Consider the following 14,275-nt stretch of genomic DNA (forward strand, 5'->3'; position numbering starts at 1 on the left):
AGAACTCACTGCTGCCAAGATAGACTCTGCCGTGCCAGAGTTACTATTCCAGACCGAATTATTCCTGTTCAGCCAGAGATTCCAACAAGCAACAGCGACCAAAGCCTTGTCTTCCATCTTAAGTTCAGTTAACCACCTCAAACACCAATCAGCAACCGACCTATCCTCCACAAACAAAGGCACCTTGATAACCTGCCAAACACTACGAGCAACTGGACAGAAATACAAAATGTGAGCAGCATTGTCAAGCCCCGCTGAACACACAGCACATTGATTGAAAACGAAGACTTTTCTTCTTTCTAGCGCTTCCGAGGTCGGCAAAAAATCCTTACACACCCTCCAAAGAAAATTTCGGATGTGAAGAGGAATAGATAAGTGCCAAATCAGATTCCAAAGGCCACTCGGATTCTCCATAACATGCCCAAACACTGCTCGATAACAACTCCGGACAGAAAATTTACCTTTTGAGTCCAAGTGCCAAAACCAACCATCGTTAACATCACGAGTACTCGTAGGAATATTTAGAATTCTATCCGCATCACCACTGTTAAAAATATCCCTCACAAGACCTACATCCCATCTATTGCCGCCAACCTCAAACAAATCGCAAACCTTTGCATCAACTAGGTTATCCGGCATAGGAGTAGATAACACCCCACTGCCTTCGCCCAACACCCAAGGACTACCCCAAATTTTGGTTCTCCTTCCATTACCCAGCCTCACTCTAGTACCCATAATCATCACTGCTTGCGTCTCAAAAATACTTCTCCACACGTAACTCGGATTCGCACCTAACTTGGCCTCTAAGAATGTAGAATTCGGAAAATATCTAGCTTTGAAGACTTTCACCATCAAATTATTCTCCTCGGTGATAAACCGCCAAGCTTGGCGAGCCAACATAGCTAGATTAAACTCTCGAATCTTTTTAAACCCCATACCGCCAAATTTTTTCGGGATACAAAGTCTATCCCAACTTGCCCAATTAATGCCCTTCCTCTTCTCTCTATCTCTACCCCACCAAAACGAATTAAGCATCCTTTCAAGCTCCTCACAAAGACGGCGAGGGATTAAAAACACATTCATCACATAATTTGGCATAGATTGTGCAACCGTTTTAATAAGAATCTCCTTTCCCCCTCTAGATAAAAACTTTGAGTTCCACCCTTTCACCTTACTCCAAACTCTTTCCCGAACAAAATCAAAAATAACGGTCTTATTTTTACCAACCAAAGATGGGAGGCCTAAATATTTCCCACTATCACTCGCCTCATCCACATTCAACACCGACCGAATACCCACTCTATCTGCCAACAAAACATTTGTGCTAAAGATAATATTGGATTTTTGGAGATTTACCTTTTGGCCCGAGAGACTCTCATAATTATCAAGCACCCCTTTTACGGTAGTCATTTCCTCTTTCGAAGCTCGGAAAAAGAGAAAACAATCATCCGCAAAGAAAAGATGGCTAATCGTAGGAGCTCCCCTACAAACTTCTACCCCGTGCAATTTACCTCCATTCTCTTCATTTTTAAGAAGTAAGCTAAGGCCTTCCGCGCAAATAATAAACAGATACGGCGAGAGGGGATCGCCTTGTCTCAAGCCTCTGCTAGGAATAATAGGGTCGAGCAGCTCACAGTCACCAATACTGGAATAAGTGACCGAAGAGATACAATACATCACCAATTTTACCCAAGCGTCGCAAAACCCCAACTTCTTAAGCATAAACTCGACAAAATCCCAACGAACTCTATCATAAGCTTTACTCATGTCAATTTTAAGCGCCGCCATACCCAACTTCCCTCTTCTTTTCCGTCTCAAATAATGGCCAATCTCATACGCAATTAAAAAATTATCAGTAATAAGCCTGTTTTCAACAAAAGCGCTTTGGTTCTCTGAGATAATATTAGGCATTAATTTCTTCATTCGATTGGCTAACACTTTTGAAATGATTTTATAGGACACATTGCACAAAGAAATAGGCCGAAGTTCAGTCATATACTCCGGATTACTAACTTTAGGAATCAAAACTAAAGCAGTATCATTCAAGCCACTTTTAAAACAACCTGTAGCAAAAAAGTCTCTACAAAGCTTAATCACATCCTTCCCCACCACACCCCAATAATTTTTAAAAAACGCCGGATTAAAGCCGTCTGGACCCGGAGACTTATCATTATGCATGCTAAACACCGCATTCTTTACTTCCCAATCAGAGACAGGGCTCATTAAACAACCATTTTCATCTTCAGATACACGAGAAGCAATCTCCACAAACTCAATAGGGCCAAATTGATTTTCAGTAAAAAGAGAACTAAAATACCTCTGCTTTATGCCTGCAACCTCCTCTTTAGAAGTTCTCCAAATCCCACTTTCGTCTCTAAGCTTATTCACTTGATTTCCTTTCTTCCTAGCAGTTGCAAAATTGTGGAAATACCGTGTATTGGCATCTCCATGTGCTAGCCAGAAGCTCTTAGCTCGCTGTTTCCAGTAAACTTCTTCTTCCCCAAGCAACGCGTGATACTCCATGGCTAACCTGCTGTATTCCGCTCTCCGCCTATCATCACTGTTAACATTCAGGCGTCCCATACGATTCCGAAGCCCAGCTGCTCTCTTCTTATAATTCGGGCCCCTGTTACCTCCCCATTCAATAAGAGTCTTCTGAGTTGCGGTTAGTTTTGCAGCAATATCTGAATCTGTCGAGCTCATCCAAGCCGAGTTAACTACTCCTTCGCACTCCTTATTTGCCAACCAAACATTATTAAATCTAAAAATTCGTTTTCTCTGATCAGTAGCCTGCTGATTTAAATACAAAAACATAGGAAGATGGTCTGACGTTGTGGTTTCTTGATTACGAACGCCAGCCTCCGGAAATAACTCCACCCGATCATTAGAACATAATACTCGATCAAGCCTTTCTTCCACTCTACTCAAGCTGTTTCTACCCCTAGCCCACGTAAATTTATATCCCGACGCCCCTATATCATGAAGGCCACTATTGATAACAGCGTTGCGAAAACCATTTATTAGCCAATTAGGCTGAGCACCACCTCCACGCTTATCCTCATGCGATAAAATATCGTTAAAATCTCCAAGTACACACCACGGGAGCGAACTATTCAAACTCAGATTATACAAGATATCCCACGACTCACGCCTCCTATTCCTCTCCGGACATCCATAGAAACCAGTTAGCCTCCACCGAAATCCTTCCTTCAACCTCACCTCTAGATCAATAAAATTAGCGCTATAACCCAGAACAGAAACCTCAACTTCCTGCTTCCAAAAGAACACCAATCCTCCTTTCCGACCAACACTGTCAACAACGAACATGTTCTCATAACCCATGACGTTCTTCAACACTGTAAGTCTTAGCTTAGTAACCATAGTTTCAGATAAAAAAATCAAAGAAGGCCTCAACCTTCTAGCCATATCACGAAGGAACCTAATCGCACGCGGGTTGGCCATACCCCTGCAGTTCCAGCCCAGACAACTCATTTCTTCGGGCCGGCCTTATTATCAAGGCCCGCCGGTCTGTAGCTAATTGGATCAATAATCATGTCCGTTGCATGAAAACTTGGCCCACTCACATTATTTCCCACGCTATAGTCCAGATTTGGACGTTTCCTTTTTGATTCCATCGCTCCCTCATCACCTGATTCAATTGCTAAGTTAACCTTTTTGGAATTCAAATATTCCTTTGAAGATTTGGTCACAGCACTAACCACTAAATCAGTGGACATTCCTTTCTCTTTATCCTCCTTTCCCCTTATCCCTCCAATTTGAAATTCAGAAATCATATTTGATTTTTCAATGCTAAGATTTGTTACCATCTTCGCATTCAAATCTGCCATATCTGCCACCTCATCATCAGCAACCTCGCTCTCCACCACTGCTGTATCGGCATTCCTCAACCATCTATCCTCCATTAAAACCGGCGATTTTTTCATGACATATCTCATATCTGCCCCGTAAGGCAATTCCTCTTTCGGGATGGGATTATCAAAATATTTATCACAAAACTTCTCAGAATGTCCCATAATGCCACAGTAGAAACAAAACATAGGGATCCTCTCATATTGGAGTTCTACCCAGCTCCAAGTATTAGCACTCCGCTTGAACTTCATTTTCTTTTTTAAGGGTTTTCTCACATCAATGCTAACCCTAACACGCAACGAACTACTTTCATTAGGCTTAACTCTCCGATTATCATGGCAAATAAACTTACCCAGATAATTGCCCACATTCTCACCAAGTTTCTTTGTAACCAAACCAAGTGGGATATCATTCACATGGACCCATAGAACGGCATCCCATAGTTGAATGTTAGCAACCGATTCTCCAACCACTAATTGACGGCAAATAAATAAATGAAACTCGAACGTCCAAGGACCATCTTCCAGAACCCTCTTCATATCCATTTCATGGAAGAACTGAAACAAAAACAGATTCGGACCTGCCTCTGTGATACATACTCCTCTCACCGGCTTCCATATGGGCGGTAAGACAGTTTTTACCGCTGTTAAGTTCACCGTCTTCTCAGTCAAAAACCTACCCACCAGACACCATTTATACTCATCATTTCTCGCTTCTTCAATACCCGAAATATCCAGTCCATCGTCTTCCTCCTCCTCAAAAACATTGCGGACTGATTGATCACCAACACCATTTAACCCAGCCATGAAAACAGAAAAAAGAAAGAGAAAAGAAAAGGGAGAGCAGAAAGAAGAAAGAAAGAGAACCCTAACTTCGGCTTAATAGGGCTTAAGAAAAATAAAAATAACACTGCATGTATTGGTCAAGAGCATAACCAATCAGAAATAGCAAAAGTGGGCACAAAAACAGAGACAAGACAAAAGTGGGGGGCAAAACTGCAGCACTGAAAACAAGGATCAGCAAATGATGGAGAAAAGACACTTAAATTCTAGAACACAGAGATTAGTCACCACTTGTCACCTTCCGGTACAAGACATTCAACTTGCCAGAGCGCAAGACTGTAGTAAGCAGGGCGAAGTTATTCATATGATGTCTACTTTATCATTGCGGTATCCCTTTTATATTTATAAATATATTATTTTATATATTATCTTATATATTATCTTCTTCATAATTTCAAAATTAATATGATAGCTTGTTTTAAGGGCAGTGTTTATTTTTAAAAGCTGTCATAGAAATTTTTCTTATTCAAGATCAGATTTTTTTAGAAATCCTGATTTTATTTTATTCCATGGTTTGTATATGTTTCAACCAACTCCTAAAGTCGTAGCCTTTTATGTGCCATTTTTTTTTATAAATGATCAATAAATTAGCTCATCCACAAAGCAAGGATGGCAAAAAGAGTCAGAAACAGGATAACAAACTAGAAATAATTGCAAAAAAACTCAACATTTCTAAAGACACCATTGCCAGAGTAAGTAAATTCCTTGTTGTGCGTCCTGTGAAACTCAACTGCTTTGCAGACAGTCAAGAAAAGTAGAGAGATAATATCTGCTGACTCCTCATCAAATACCCGTTTGTTTCTAACCTTCCAAAAGTGCCAAACTCTATAGAACTAAAGAAGCTTCCAAAACTTGCGATGTCTGCCATCTGAAAGAGAAACCCATTGGGTGAAAAAATCATCCAAAGTCCCCGGGATAACCCAACTAACGCTGCACTTCAAAATCAAAGACAACAAAAATTTCCATGCAAATTGACAATGCAAAACAATATGAATATTTGTTTCAACCTCCGTGCAAACGTCACAAGAAGAATAATCGGATTGTAGATGTAATACCCCTAATTTTCAAAATATGGAATTTTTGAAAATGCGGTGAATCGGAAATTAGCGGCGGTAGAGTACCGGCTTAGAAATTATTTTTTTTCGGTGTTTAAATGCATGTGATTGATTTATTTGCGATGTTTGATTGATTATTTAAATGTTTACGTGTGCATGGCTACGTAAATTGAATTATTGTGCATGGGTGGCATTTTTGTAATTTTCGGCCATTAAATGATAAAACCGATTTAAATAATTAAAACGTTAAAAAAATAAATTATAAATATAATTGCTCAAGATTTGATCATGTAAGAGATTAATTTAGTTCGGAAACGTTTTTCGAGAAAGATTTTTACGGAACTTCGAAAACCGTAAAAATAAGTAAATAAGCTAAGATTAGCTTAACTTGGGGAGAAAGCAAGTGAATATGAGGTGACACATGTTGGACACTTGTCAACATGCATGTAGCCTAAGAGTGGAGTTAATGATTGAGATGAAAAAAGGTAAATTAGACCCCACAATTTTTCAATAAAAAATGCTATAAGTGGAAATCTTTGTCTTTTCTCCATTTTCTTAGGAGCAAATAAGATTGTAGAGAAACCAAAAGTCACTCTCTTCTTTTTCTTGTCTTGACCGAACCAAACCCTAGGAAAATAACAAACCCCATTAACTTTTTAACTCAAGCTTTTTGAAAAGGTAAGATTAAAAGCTTTTGTAAATGAGTTTTATGTGATGATTTTTGTGGGTGATCATTCTTCTTCTTCTTCTTGGGTTTTATGCTTTAATGGAAGGTTTACTTAAAGTTTTAAAAATGTGATCTTTCTTTCAAAATGTGTTTTCTTAAGAGGATTAAATATTTGGGTGTTGTTCATTTTTGAAAATTTCGGTTTTAATAAAAATTTTGGTTCAAGGGTTTAAAACCTACATGCAATCATGGATTGTGGCTTTAATGAGTAAGATAAAACATGGGTAAGAGTTGGTTTTAAAAGATTCAAAATTTTTAAAGTAGTTATGTGTTTAAATTTTATTTTTAACTTGAACAAGTGTTTTGAACTAAGCTTAAAAAGCTGGAAATTTATATTTCTAGTGTTAAAGCTTGATTCTTGAGGAAACTTAAAGGTTTTTAAAAGAAAAATTTAAAGGGTTAAGTTTATGGTTTAATGAGCCGAATATTTTCAAGATTTTTCATGAAATAAGGTTTAAAATCTTATGATTTAAAACGTTTTAAATTAATTAAGAAAATTTGGGGGTTTCAAAGATCAAAGTGTAAGAATTTTAATAATTTTTCCTTAAAACCGAAAATAATGGGATTAAAAGAAATATTTATGAGATAAATTGTTTTGGGTTAAAAAAATTGTTAAATGGGTAAATATGTGTGTTATGTGTTTAAAATTTTGAAATAAAGATTTGTGGGTAATTTTGTTTGTGATTGCCGAATGGTGTTATGATTTTCTACTCCTTGATAATTTGTTGTGTTTATTATAATGTTTGCATGATTATTTAGATTGTTTTAAAGATCAATTTAAATGTGATGCATGATAGAATTTTTGATAAAAAAAAATGTGTTAGTGAAATTTTTAATGTGACCGAATATAATTTTATTTTGGCATGAATAAATTATGAAAGTTATTTAATGGGTATGCCGAAATGTATATATGTGTGATTTATGTGATTATTGTAAAATGATTTATGGGAATTTCCATGTTATATGTTGATAGTAGGAATTTATAAATTTTGTTTGTAAAATTTTTGGTTGGCCGAATATGTCTTTAGAATTGCATGTTTAATTTGTGGAAATTTGATTATGGGTATTTGTTGAAATTATATGTATTGGATTTACATGTTAATTTTGGATGATAAATAGTTGTTAGCCGAATATATGAAAATGCAAATAAATGATTTTATTGTTTAGTTGGTATGATTCTTGGTGATTAAATGAGTTTGAGATTATGTTTAAATGGTTATGTGGATTTAAATGTTCAAATGCTTAATTGTGGCTTGAAGCCGAATAAATCTACGATTTAAAAGAAATTTTACTTTTAAATTTCTTGATTAATTGTTGAGTTAATAAGCATGCCATGAAAATGTTTAATTGTTAAAAAATTGTGATATATGGTAATTTTGGTATGTTGGCCGAATAGATGGCTATATGGTGTGATTGTTTAATTGTTTATGATGTGGTTAGTGTTGTAATATTTAATCAAGTGTGATTAAATATTTTAGTAGAGTTTAATTCATTCAATTTGAAATTGATTGGCTAATTTTGGTATAGGTGGTTTAGAGAGTGGGGTGGTGGTCGGCGAACCACTACCGGCCGGTAAACGGAGCACGGTGTCTCTGTTTAACCGAACCAAGATTTGGTCGGGTTGAAACCGAACCAAAATGGACCGGGGCCAAGTGGGGCCGAAACCGTAATTAGATCCCGGACTTAGAACTTTGGACTTTTATTTAGACTTGACTAAATAATTTGGACCCAAAGTTAAAAAGTTAAAAAGGTAAGTAATTAATTAAAATTTGGTAAAAGGACTAAAATGCAAGATTTGAAAGTATAAGGACTAATATGTCCTAAATGGGTTTTTGGTGGACTTCAAAGGTAAGTGGAACCTTGGATTTATTAAATTAAAAGTTTTCAAGTTTTAAAATTTTAATTTGGGCTTGGACCCAAAAGAGTTATATTTTTAATGGGTAAGAATTAATTAGTTAGATATAAACTAATTAATGTTTTATTTAATTAAAATTGGAAAATTTTAATTAAAAGATGTATATATGTATATTGTATTTTATAAAAGAGGATTTTGGAATAAGGGTATTTTGGAATATAAAAATTTAGAAGGGCCGAATAGTATTTTCTAAAATATGGGAATTTTTCCGAAAGGGTAAAATGGTAAAATTTACCTAAGATTTAGAATGGACCAAATTATGAAATTTAATTGGATTCCTAAGATTGAACCCGATACGTAGTGTATGTACGGGCCACGATGTCGATCGTGATGATTAGTGGGAAACGTTTTGATTAACAAACGTTTAGAATTGACGAAAGGTCAATCTCGGAATGCGAGGCATTCACGGGGCAATAATTGCCGAGGAGCTAAATGTGGATTAGCGTGCGTAAATAATTGTGGAACGACAGTCTGTGAGTTTGCATTATTACATGCATACATTAAAGTAATAAAATTACTATTATTACTTTAATGTGGAAAATTAATATCGTAAAGCATTTTAAATATATCGTATATTTATTTTGAGTAAATAAAATTATTATGGAATGAGTCTACGAAACGTGCCATCCTATTTGGGCTATAATAGGACTATGTGATCACTAGTTATTGCATGCATATTTATTTTTATGTTAAGTGGAATGTACTGTGTGAATCTAGACGACGGTCTAGAAGTCTGAGACGACGGTCCAGACATAGCGGGAGAGCTTCTAAGACGACGGTCTAGAACCCCGAACAAGTTAACGGTGACGGAACGTTAGAGTTCGGCCGATTGATTTAAGAACTAACGGCGTCATGGAACACTTAATGTTATCGGTCGTTGAGTTCATAAGAAAAGTTGGGAACAGTCTAAACAAAAGTTTAGAACTGTAAAGGATAGTGGAAAATAAACTAGAGTCGAGTGAATTTACGGGTTCAGCCGACTAGTTTATTAATCTAAGTCTGAAAGGAGACTTAGAGGAATATGGATTAGAAACAGCATTTCATTTCATAAGCTTTACGTTTCTGTGATTGAACCGGTAGTAAATATTTGAATATATCTATTTTATAACGGGATAAATTATTTAATGTGTGTTTGTAAGATGTCAACTCACCAGTTAATCTGACCCCGTTGTTGTACCAATTTTTCAGGTACGTAGACTGTCATTTTTGGTGAGGCTTCATATTCTTGCTCATGAAGTCTCTGTTTTGGGCGATGTGGTATTTTGTGAATATTTTTCCTATCTTAGCGCTGCAGTAGTAATGTCTAGATAGACGGAACTCTTTAGCATGCTTTATTTTGCGATGAACTGCCACGATAATACTCTGTTTAATTATCATCGCTTTGTTATTATTATATTTATATATGCATGCTTATTATGGTATTTTGTGATGCCTCTCGAGTATTTGAGATACCGAGATAAATGTGGAAAACAGTAAATGAAACTGTTGGCATCGAGACAAAAATGTGTATGTGGGCCCGACGTGGCATATATGTGATTTGCATGTCTTACCCTAAAAACGTTTTGAAAAAGGGTTATAAAAATTGACATGTTGTGAAAATGGAAAAGAGGTCCCGTGAAATGGTTGACCTAGTATTTACGTTTCGGAATTTAAAGTGTATGATTTTATTCCGCGAAAAATTTATAGTGGATTTCGAAACAAAAATTATAAGAGAAAACTTTTTAAAGAAAAGTTAATTTGTTTTTAATGAGAAAAATGAATTTTATTTTAAGGCTTGCTACGGGTTTCGGAGCAACCACTCCCATTCCCTAGCGCCTGTCTCGATCCGGGAATCGGGTCGTGACAGTAGAATCCCTCTCCTTACCAAACCCGCTTTAGAAGATATACGATCTCTAGATAAAAGCCAAACATAGAATTGAATCTGAGGTGGAAGAACTTCCTTCCATATTTGCTGCGATAAAAGGAAGTTTGCAGGTACCCAGATTTCACGTGCAGCATATCAGCCATAGAAGCCGAAGAATTCTGCTTCTCCCTTCTCCAAACTGGTTTATCCGGCGATGACTGAAGACCTGCAATCTGCGGCAGCTGCTGGATCAGACTGTGAAGTTGTTGCTGCTCTCCGAGACGAAGACGGCGAGCCCAAGAAAAACGAGTAAACTGTTGAACTTCAGGATCAAAAAGAGCAGAAACCTTGTCCTCCTTGTTGTGAGAAAGGAGAAAAAAACAGGGAAAGATTGAATGAGCGGAACTGAAGACCAATTATTAAACCAAAACTGAGTGTCATTGCCATTCCCTAAAGCCATAGTTATTGAATCCTTAAAGTAACTCCAAATTTCTTTGTTTCTAACACAAGAATACAAGATACCTTTCCAGATGTGAGAAAGTTGTAAGACATGTAAAGATTCTAGATCATACCAGGAATCGATGGAGAAACTACTCGAAATCACAGTAAGCCAAATCGAGTTCTTTTCAGACACCATTAATTTCCATATCCACTTCCATAATAAACAAATGTTCTTAGTACGCAAAAGAGTAATACTAAGACCGCTAGAAGAATAAGGAACGCACACATCCGGCCAAGCTAATTTACTGAAACCTTTGGTATTAGAATTTCCACTCCACAAGAATCTTCTCATAATTCGTTCAAGAGAAACAACCACAGACTGAGGAATGCGAAAGGAGCATAAAAAGTAGAGGCAAACTACATAAGATAGATTTAATAAGGATTAACCTCCCAACAGTCGATAAAAGATTAACTCTGCAAGTGGACAGCTGAACCGAAAAATTCAAAATGACAGGATCCCACAGTTTCGCACCTACCGCTCTATCAGAAAGCGAAAGCCCAAGATAGGTAATAGGAAGCTCTTCAATTTTACAATTCAAGATTGTAGAAGCTTTAGAAAGAGAATCCGAGTCCACATTAATACCAATAATAGATGACTTTTGGTAGTTAATTTGGACCCCAGAAATCAACTCAAAGCAGCGCATGATACAGAGAAGATTCTCAACCATCGCAAAGTCATAAGGAACGAACAAAAGCATATCATATGCAAATTGAAGGATGGATAGGTCCTCCACCAAACCATCTACTCGAACGCCAGAAACAGGCCCAAGGCACAGGCTTTGGCAAAAATAGCTATCAGACTCTCCACAGCCAAAACAAAAAGCATAGGAGAAATGGGATCCCCTTGGCGAACTCCATTCTCCATAAAAAAATTATCTGATGGGAAGCCATTAAGAAGAACATATAACTGAGCAGATTCAAAACACGCCGAGATCCAAATAATCCATTTACTATCAAAGTTCATTCTCTGAAGCATCTGCAAAATAAATTGCCAAGAAATAGTATCAAAAGCCTTTCTGAAATCAAGCTTGAAAAGAAAGACTTTTTCCTTGCACCGTTTAATAAGATGAATAATCTCAGAGGCAATCATATGACAATCATATGTACTCCTCCCTTTAATGAAACCAAATTGGTTCTCTGAGATAACCAAAGGAAGAACCAGAGATAATGTATTTGCTAGAGCCTTGGTGATTATCTTAAAGACTCCGTTGATCAAGTTGATCGGTCTAAAGTCCTTAATATCTGAAGCTCCCTGAAAATTTAGGAATCAAAACCAAAAATGCAGTATTCAACCTAATTGGAAAGGAAGCAGATCTAAAAAAATCGTCAAAAAGGGAGAGCAAATCATTCTTGATAGTCTTCCAAGCCTTTCTGTAGAAAAAATAATTAAAGCCATCCGACCCGGCGCTTTATTATCATCACAACTTATAAGAGTGGAAAAAATCTCCTCTTCAGAGAAAGGAAATGAAAGCAATGCAGCTTGAATATCAGAGAACAACTTAATGGGAAGATCCTCCAAAGAGAAGTTAACTCTAGAATTCCTTTGAAACAAATTCTTGTAAAAAGAATGCACCCTTTGCTTAATATCTGCAAGAGAAGTGTAACAGACACCATCAATAAGAAACTCAGAAATCATATTACTCCTAGAGTAAATAGAAGCTACTGTATGAAAATATTTAGTGTTTCTATCTCCGTTTAAATTCCAATTAAGCCTCGATTTTTTGTGCCAAAGAGATTCCAAATGCTTCGATAGATGATCAAACTCGGACCGAAGATCTCCAAGCCTTGACGCGTCAGCATCACTCAAGTTGCTCAAATCGGTAGCTGCCTCCAGAGTCGATATATCTGCCGAAACCACACCCAACCTATTATCCAAATTACCAAAAACGTCATGATTCTAGACATTTATCAATTTCTGCAGCTCCCTCGATTTTATCACCAAGTTCGCATTTTGCAGCCTAAGGGAAATAGACGACCAAGAATCCATAATAAAAGAATTAAAATCCTTATGACTCCACCAAGCATTAATGGACTTAAAAGGTTTCGGACCCCAATCAGTAAGCACCTCTGAACTGAAAAGAATAGGAACGTGATTCGAGTACGACTTAGGCAAAGCTTTCAAAATATAATTCGGGCAAGAACAAAGAGCAGAGGAAGATAGAAAGCATATGTCAATTTTTGATCTAACAGTATTGTTCTGCCATGTAAAGAACCTACCTTGAAGAGTAGCTTCGATTAAGTTAGAAGCGGAAACAAAAGCTGAAAACTCAAGCATAGAAGAAGAGAGAGCAGTGCAATTTAAGCGCTCTGAATAATCCAATATCTCATTGAAATCACCCACAAGAATACAAGTAAAATCCGAGCAAAGTTCTGCAATATTATCATCCCACAAAGAAGCCCGCTCTTTTGGACAATTGCTAGCATAAACCAAAATAAATCTGATATTCAAACTGCCCCAAATAAAATCCATACTAATACATCTATTGGCTTTGACAATCCTAGAAGGAGAAATAAAATTCGAATTCCAAATACATAATAAACCACCCGAAGCACCAATTGAAGGAACAAAACTATAATCGAAATACAAGTTAGGCCATACAAAGCGAATACTAAAATCATCGAACACCTCTTTTTTTTGTTTCTCCAAGTCCCAACAGCGAGAGATTATTAGCAGACACCAAAAAACAAACAAAATGCTGTTTGCGAGGAAATGACAGACCTCCTCGACAATTCCATGACACGAAGTTAAAGTTGTATGACATTAAAAAAGGATAAAAAAACCTGGATAATAAGAAACAGCAGGTTGCAATTAAGCCTCCAACGAAATCCTTTGAGAAAGCAACTGGACAATTCCTTCTTCCTTCTCTGTCGAGAATAAACTCAACTCTAATCCAACGTTCCATGTGTTTCTTGCTTCTAACTCCTTCCTCTAAATTTTAGCCACTGCTGAATTCAGTTTGTTCCTATTTATGATAATACTATCCGAGAAAGATGACTCGGGGCTGCCTGTATCTAATACCGTGTAATATACAAAACCAGTTTGGTCTATGAGTTTTGATTTGCGCCTCTGTTCAATAAATTCTTTGAAGGCCACCAGAGTCTGATCCAAAAAAACACAAACCTTTATTTCTGAACCTGATGTTTGCATCCCAGCTGAAGTATCAAAATTGTTGTTTAATGACTGACTCGGATGGAAGGCTGGAGATGGACCTGCTGTTTTAGCATCACGTGAATGCATGGTTGCTGAAACTGTGGAAAAATCTTTAACTGAAAAGGAGTCCGTAGAGCTGCCCGAATCGTCACAAGAATCTGAAAAAGATTGGGTTTCCCATTCCGCCAAAAAAATTGGAAGATCTGATTCTTTAAATGTTAAAATAAACTCCCTTCCATCTAACATCAAGGGAATATAATCATGAATGAGCTCATTTGTAGTTGAAATCAGGATCGAACCCGTATCTAGTCTCTCTTTCGAAAGGACCATTGGATGCACTGTGATAAGGTCTCTAAATCTTTTGGCAATTT

The 14,275-nt window shown here is 36.9% G+C and overlaps 2 protein-coding genes across 2 annotated transcripts; both read right to left on the minus strand.

Moving 5' to 3' along the window:
* Nucleotides 1-3,488: 3,488 nt before the first annotated feature.
* LOC126662073 (uncharacterized) lies at nt 3,489-4,676 on the minus strand. The gene has a single exon (XM_050355961.1). It carries the CDS (start codon nt 4,674-4,676, stop codon nt 3,489-3,491), a length of 1,188 nt encoding a protein of 395 aa, XP_050211918.1.
* A 6,819-nt stretch (nt 4,677-11,495) lies between these two features.
* LOC130014981 (uncharacterized) lies at nt 11,496-13,656 on the minus strand. Its single transcript, XM_056104190.1, has 5 exons — nt 13,535-13,656; nt 12,819-13,323; nt 12,657-12,711; nt 12,147-12,598; nt 11,496-12,005 (listed from the first exon to the last, which is right to left on the minus strand). Exons 1-5 carry the CDS (start codon nt 13,654-13,656, stop codon nt 11,496-11,498), a joined length of 1,644 nt encoding a protein of 547 aa, XP_055960165.1.
* Between the last annotated feature and the right edge of the window lie 619 nt (nt 13,657-14,275).

This window comes from Mercurialis annua, linkage group LG8 (genome assembly GCF_937616625.2).
Source record: "Mercurialis annua linkage group LG8, ddMerAnnu1.2, whole genome shotgun sequence".
In the NCBI taxonomy this organism is placed as follows: domain Eukaryota; kingdom Viridiplantae; phylum Streptophyta; class Magnoliopsida; order Malpighiales; family Euphorbiaceae; genus Mercurialis; species Mercurialis annua.

What these genes read in the sequence shown, in the direction of transcription:
- LOC126662073 (XM_050355961.1), bottom strand. Translation starts at nt 4,676, where the DNA reads ATGGCTGGGTTAAATGGTGTTGGTGATCAATCAGTCCGCAATGTTTTT.
- LOC130014981 (XM_056104190.1), bottom strand. Translation starts at nt 13,656, where the DNA reads ATGGAACGTTGGATTAGAGTTGAGTTTATTCTCGACAGAGAAGGAAGA. An exon ending in TGCTGTTTCTTATTATCCAG is followed by an intron (nt 13,324 to 13,534) that starts GTTTTTTTATCC and finishes TTTCGATTATAG; the next exon opens with TTTTGTTCCTTCAATTGGTG. An exon ending in ATAAAGCGCCGGGTCGGATG is followed by an intron (nt 12,006 to 12,146) that starts GCTTTAATTATT and finishes CTAAATTTTCAG; the next exon opens with GGAGCTTCAGATATTAAGGA.